Genomic DNA, 7,387 nt, shown 5'->3' with positions numbered 1-7,387 from the left:
TCCAACATTTTTTTTTACAAAAATTAACTTTGGCTTTTATATGAAAGCTTTAAGTATAAACTACAAGCCAGTTTTTTATAGAATTCAAAAATATCATTTAAGTTTTGAGATATTTAATTTTTTGTAAAAAATTTCCAATATAAACGTATGGACCGCAAATTTTTTGGGGTCAATTTTCTCGGAAATTTAAAAATTCACTAAAAATCTATCTCCTTCATTTTTCAAGCAATCTTCTTCAAATTTTCAGGAAACATTCCTTATAATAAAAGGAAAAAACGTTACTTTAGAATTTAAATAATTTTGAAAAATAAAAATTTTCTCACAAAAATTTAAAAAAAAATGTTTTCTTTTCAAAAAAAATATATTTTTACCAAAAATTTTTTTAATTCCAAAGTAAGGTTTTTTTGTTATTGTATAAAGATTAGACTGTGAAAGTTTGAAGAAGATTGCTTGAAAAATGTAGGAGGAGATAGATTTTAAATGAAATAGTCTTTTTCTGCTGTTTTAGTTTTCCCTTTCTATAGGGAACCTATTATGCGGCCCGACTTTGATTGGTCATATCTCAAAAAATAATTTGAATTTTTAAAAACGATAAAAAGCATCTTGAAGCTTAGAAAAAACTCTATAAAATTAGATCAACTTGTAAAAAAACATGGTTTACCCCCCCCCCCCCCCCCACCCTATGGCCTTAACTCAACAAAATAATATGAAATTACAGGGTTGCCACAAGGTCAGGAAAACTGAGGAAAAACTTAAAAAAATGACAAAGGTCGGGAAAAGTCAGGAATAAATGGGAGTTTTCGAATAAAAGTCAGGAAATTAAACAAAATTTTAAAAAATCATCAGATTTTGTCAGCTCAAATTAAAAAAACAAAATTCCTAAAGCCTTCAGGTGGTATAAAAATTATTTAAAAATTATTTAAAGTCAGACTAAAATTGTAAAATTTTCCTAGCAGTTTACAAAATCACTTAAATTCCAATGCCTTCATCTGGTAAAAATTGATGAAATATACTTAATAAAACTGCAAAATTTTCCTATTAACATATTTGAACAGCTTTTTTCCGGTGCATAACTTACTAAAAATATATAACACAATACATTTCATTTTCTTTAAAATTATTTAAGTACTTTCATAGTAGGACTCATCAGAAATAGTTTCCTACTGAATTGGAATGAATACAAATTGAGATAAAATTATACTGAAGTTTAAAGTTTTAAGATATAAAATGACGTAATAATCAAATGTTAAAAATTAAATAAGTGCTAATGCTAAACAAATTTGGTATACTAATAAAACTCGGTAAAATTAAAACAATCTAAATAAAGAAGCAATAAAATTTTTAAATTATAACTATGCTTAAAAATAAAATTTAACAAGAAACTAATTACTTTAAAATTACTAATATAAGGATTTAAAAAGTCTAGTTTGGTAAACGAACTTTTTCTGCTTACATAAACTGGGCCTTAAAGATTGAATACATAATACTTCCAGAATATGCAATTGAAAAGAGTTCTCCGCTCTCACTAAGACTGAAAAATTGTCCTTTTTATAATTTTTAACACACTCAGGATTGTCCAACAAATGTTGCCCAATTGCCGAGAAGTATTTTTTAGTTGGTTTCTCAGAACGGCCATCAAACCACTTTTTCAAGACTTTTGGAACATGTTGATCGATTCTTACATGAAACCTTTGAGATGTTTTTCCCACGTAGTCACTACCACAGTGACAACTAAATTTATAGATGATGTTACTTTTTTCATGGGTGGGAGAAACATCTTTGTAAATTCCATTTAGAGGTTGATCAGTATACAAAGTGTTCTTAAATGAACAGAGCTGAAAACTTGGCTTATTTCCTCTGAAATTTTCTTAAACCTCTCAGAAATATTTCCAAGATAAGGAAGTTTTAAGTATACTGGACACTTCTGAGGGCCAATCATTTTTAAAGCTTACTTAAATAAATTTAAAGAAAATGAAATGTATTCTGTTATATATTTTTATTAACATATTGAACAACTACCCTACTTAAACAAGTAGTTTTTTTATGCTTTTTAGTTTTGACGATCTGTGGCAAAGACACTTCCATAGTGAAAGTGTGATATATACACAAGTTTTCTTGCATTTCTTTAGTTATGTGATATTTTTCATGCAGCCTTTTTTGACATTTTACCAGAGTACCCAGCCTGTTGTTGCCTTTATGCATGAGGACATTTTGTGCTTGGTAATTAAATTTCTGTGCATCATTATAAAAGTTGTGATAGTAACTAACCTCAGCCTTAACCAGTTATTTAAGGTTTAATTGTATAATCAAGCTTCCCTAAAACCTGCCCTTGATCTTGGTTGTTCTGCAACTAATTTGCTTGCAAATTTGTGGAAAAAAGACCTAGTTGAGGAACAAAAGGTATTAAATTTCAACTAAGAATATAGAGTATTGTTATAAAAGTGGTTGAACATTTGAAAATCTCCAGAGCAGAAAGGTTATTGAAAGTACATTTGTAAAAACATGTCATGCTTAAATCCGCATAACCTTGAAAAATTATGAGTCACAATTGTTTTAAATGTTTTGTCGACATTGTGCGCTCCTTAACAAAGTAAAAAAATATGTTCCAACTCTGAAGTTGATGCTAGCATTGCTCAATTTAGAACTTCATTAAGTTGTCAAATGAATGTGTAAAGTTCAAGAGCTTCAAGCAAAGTGAAAATTGTTTGGACCAATTCTATTTTAAAACATTGAAAGTTCCTTCCAAATCTTCCTTCGGAAAGTTGTTGCAACCATATTTGTGTTGCACAATGACCAGGCTGAGGTCGAGCGAGGTTTTAGTATGAACAAAGGTCTGCTTGAAAACAGTATGAAAGGAGAAACTATTACATCAAAAAGAATATTTAAAGATTGTATGTATGCATACAAACTAGAACTGTATCAAGTTAGAAAGTACAAGTATTTTGCTGATAGAGCTGTTTATTGCAAATATGTCAATCATTTAGATGGTTCAACTGATGTAATGGAAGTTAGATGATTGAATTCATCAAAAAAACTTTTGTTTCAACCCGTATAAAAATAAGATTGAAAACTTTATATAGTTTCAAGTTTATGATTATGTATTTTAGAATAAGTTTAAATTAAGATTTTAGATTCTGAAAAGTCAGGAAAATTTTAGTCAAAAGTCAGAGAAGTCAAGAAATTTTTCTCAGCTTGATCTGTGGCAACCCTGCAAATATGAAAAAAGTGATTTACCCACTCCCCATACCCTTAATCTATGAATTCGTAAGTGTATCAAGAACTATACCACTACTTTCAATTACTTTAACACTTGGTCTAATTTGAAATAAATTACAACTCTGATATGCTAGTTAATTAATTTTTTACAGCTAGCACCCACCTTTTTTAAATAAGGAATTAAATTCAGAAGTAAATATATTAAAAGCTCATTGACATAGATTTTTATAAACAAATAAATATTTTATTGGAAACTTATGTTAGTTTTTATGCAAAATTTAGGCTGTATTTGATTTAAGTTTGTGTATTTTTTAGCTTATTTTAAGTTTAAAACAAATTATGTTTGTAATTTCAAAATATGTTAAAACTTTTGTTAATAACTATAAAATTTAAACCCTCATAGAGGTATAAACAGTAGTCCAGCTTGATTCAAATTCAGGCAGTTACTACATAAAAATTCAAAAAAAATCTGGCTGACATAAACTGGCTATTTTGCTTCAAAAATAGCCAATTTAGATGAAATATGGTAAAAAAAACAATAAAAACTACTAAAAGTTACCCTGTATGTTTCTTTTTTATTTTAATGGAACTAATTAGGAACTTTAATCAGTTATAATCATTAAATGAAACTTTATTATAACAAAAGTTTTTTTATTTGTCAGTTGTAGCTAAATAGCTAAAAGTTGCAGCGTAAGGTGTAAAACTGATTAAGGATTAAATTTAATAAACATCAAGTATAGTTTAAGTTTTTGAATAAGTTGTTATGACAAATTCTAATATTTTTTTCTTCAATAGAAGTTCCACCAAGATATCATACTGCTGTTCCCCAAACATTAAAGCACTAATAAGTGGACATAATAAGAAACTGCTAGAAAAACCACAAATAGAACCGAAGCTATGCAACTGCAGAAACAGAGAGCAATGTCCAGTAATGAATAAATGTAAATTAGAAAATGTAATATACGAAGCAATCGTCTCATCTGAGAAAAATAAGAGAATGTCATATATTGGATCCACCCGAAGAGCATTCAAAAACAGATTGTACGAACATAGAGTATCATTTCCAAAACCAAACAAGAAGAAACCCGCCAACTGTACACAACTCGCCAACTACATGTGGAAATTATATGAAAAAGGCGAGAAACCCACTATTGAATGGAAAATTCTCCGACAGACAAAAAGCAGATTTAAACCAAACTTCATGTGCTCGATATGTAACCTTGAAAGACTGTTTATAGCAAATGCTAACCAGAGGAAAATACTTAATAAAAGAAATGAACTAGTCACGCAATGCCCTCATTACCCTAAGGAATACTTTTAGTTTATTTTTTATCGCATTAACTTAGTTTATTTAGTTTATTTCATTCTATTTAATTATATTGTTACTTTGTATTTATGTTTGTATTGTGTAAAGATTTTGTTTTAAAGTTACAACATTCCCGTAAAAAGACCATTTCTGTTTTCTAAAAATCCCCTACAAATCTTAGTATTTACATTTTTTCAAAATCCTAATATATTAAATGCTTAGTAAATAAATAAATTTTCTAAATATATAAAATCTATAGTTAATAAATTATTTAAACTAAACTTACCTATATTTCATTTTAATTTAACTTAACTTTAAAATTTAACTTTTGTAAACCACATATTATTTAAAACTCATATTTCAAATGTAAATATTGTTTTCATTTATATATTATGTGTGTATTTTTATTTTCCAATTCATCGCCCTGTATACTTTTGTTTTCAGCTTTTTTTAGCGTCTGATGAACTGCTCTGCAGGGAAACGGCGTAACGCAATAAAAGTTTAACAATAAGTTTATATAAATTCTAATATTGATATTAAAAGTGTGTAAGTGTGATAAAATAAGCTTTATGTACTTTTCATTGTTATATTTTATTAAAATTGGTTTGCTATTTTGATACGTTTTTAACCCTTCTCCAACCTGTTTTAAATAAAAGAACTAGAGTCATAGTCAAAAATAAAAAAAGATCATTTACATGATTGCTTTTGTTTGTAAAGATTTTTTAGAAATTAATGTGCCGAGTTGTCCCACACCCAGCGTAACAGGATGACATTCAATATTTTGATTTTTTTAGCTTAGGAAGACTCAGAACAGTTATGATATAAAAAAAAGTATTAGAATAGATTTTAAATCTTTTATAAATCTCAGGAATTTTTTTTCTAGATCTATAATAATATTTACTTGACTTGGTTTCAATGTTTTGTTATTTTATATAACTAATTATGTTCAAGAACATGATATTTATTGATTTTGAATGATTAAAAAAAATTAAGCTCTTCACTAGTTTTTCACTATTCTGAGAAATAAAATGGTAGTTTTTGTGTTAAATCTAGAATAAATATTTATTATGGTTTTAGTTTTTATTAAATTGTTAAATTAAAATTCATTCAAGTGAATTCTTTATGTGGTAAGATTAAAGTTAGTCAACTAAATGTCAAAAATAAAATTCAAACTATTTTCTTTTATATATGAAATTAGTTAACATGGTTACATAAAAATATCTACAATTTTATATTTTTAATCTCAATTAAATTAAACTTCTAACATTAAATCTTAAAAACAGTATTTCTTATAAGTTTAATGAACATCTAATGCAGAAGTATACTTATACAACCTTCCTTTTAATTATTAAAAAGAACATGAAGTATAAGTAGTTTGCGCCAGTGGCAAATTTAAGGATTAAAAAAACATCACGGTGATTCAGGGCAATCTGTTTGACTCAAAGAATGGCAACCCTGAGTTGTTCTATAACTATTTAAATCAAATATACACTTTATTTTTTAACTTATTTAAAAAAAGATTTTTTAAACTTAAAGTAATGTTTTTTATCATATATCATAATTTCAGGTTAATTTATACGTTATCACTATTTTCACTAAAGTTTTAAGAAGGTTTTTCATGACACCCCCACCAAAAAAGATGTGCAGTCAAGTCAAAATCGGCACTCACAACGGGCACTTCCACTGCGACGAAGTCCTTGCATGCTGGATGCTCAAACAATTGCCCCAGTACAAGGAAGCCACCATCCTTCGCAGCAGAAACCCTGATGTTTACAATGAGTGTAACATAGTTGTTGATGTTGGTGGCAAGTACAGCCCTGACAACCATCGCTACGACCACCACCAGAAAGAGTTTACAGATACCATGAATTCCCTTGACAGCACAAACAAGTGGACCACCAAACTCAGCAGCGCAGGGCTAGTTTACTTCCACTTTGGCAGGCAAGTCATCCAGACGTTCTATAAGGAGTCAAATGAAAAAGTGCTGCAGCTTTTGTACAACAAAATGTACCAGAACTTCATTGAGGAAGTAGATGGAGTTGATAATGGTGTGAACCAGTATGATGGGACCCCCAGGTACAAGGTGACCACAACAATTGCCAGTAGGGTCAATTCATTCAACCCTCTCTGGAATGAGGATGATGCAGACTGCAAGAAGGAAGAGGCGGGATTTTACAAAGCCATGCAAGCTGTTGGGGAGGTTTTTGAAGACAAGATAAACTACTACCTGAAAGCTTGGTTGCCTGCAAGGAAAGTTGTTGAGGAAGCTTTTGAATCCAGAAAAGAAGTTGACCCATCTGGTAAAATTGTCAAGCTCAACATGTCTTGCCCGTGGAAAGAACATTTGTTTGATATTGAAAAAGAAAACAATGTTGGAGGAGAAATTTTGTACGTTTTATACCCAGACAAGGGGTCAAATTGGAGGATCCAGTGCGTACCAAAGGCTTTAGACAGCTTCACCAACAGAAAATCCATCAAGAAGGAATGGTGTGGAGTTAGAGACAAGGAATTAGATGCCTTGAGTGGTATTGAAGACTGCATTTTTGTGCACTCTGGCGGTTTCATTGGAGGAAACAAATGTTTTGAAGGAGCTTTAAAGATGGCCCAACTTAGTGTTCAAATTTAAACATTTTTATGAATAGTTTACTTGACAGTTTATTTAAATTACATTGAACGATAAATTTTTAAGTTGTTAGTAAAATCTACCACAAATAACCAAATAAGTTTTCTAATTCTTTAAGTTTGTTTATTTAATATCAACTAACTCTATTTAAATACCTTTAAAAAACTTATGTTATAGTCAATTTTTTATTAAAGCTTTTACTTTAAAGAAAAAATAATAGATGTAATTTTATCATTGTAGCT

General features: G+C 29.1%; 1 protein-coding gene across 1 annotated transcript; it reads left to right on the top strand.

Moving 5' to 3' along the window:
• The first annotated feature begins 6,093 nt into the window (after window positions 1–6,093).
• On the top strand, window positions 6,094–7,385 carry LOC145831473 (MYG1 exonuclease-like). The gene has a single exon (XM_082938744.1). It carries the CDS (start codon window positions 6,141–6,143, stop codon window positions 7,146–7,148), a length of 1,008 nt encoding a protein of 335 aa, XP_082794870.1. The 5' UTR covers window positions 6,094–6,140; the 3' UTR covers window positions 7,149–7,385.
• Window positions 7,386–7,387: the final 2 nt, after the last annotated feature.

The sequence above is a fragment of the Thalia democratica genome, chromosome 3 (assembly GCF_965202585.1).
Source record: "Thalia democratica chromosome 3, ktThaDemo2.hap1.1, whole genome shotgun sequence".
Lineage (NCBI taxonomy): Eukaryota > Metazoa > Chordata > Thaliacea > Salpida > Salpidae > Thalia > Thalia democratica.
This window is presented reverse-complemented; position numbering and strand designations above follow the sequence as displayed.

Coding starts and splice junctions, on each gene's coding strand:
- LOC145831473 (XM_082938744.1), top strand. CDS start 6,141: ATGACACCCCCACCAAAAAAGATGTGCAGTCAAGTCAAAATCGGCACT.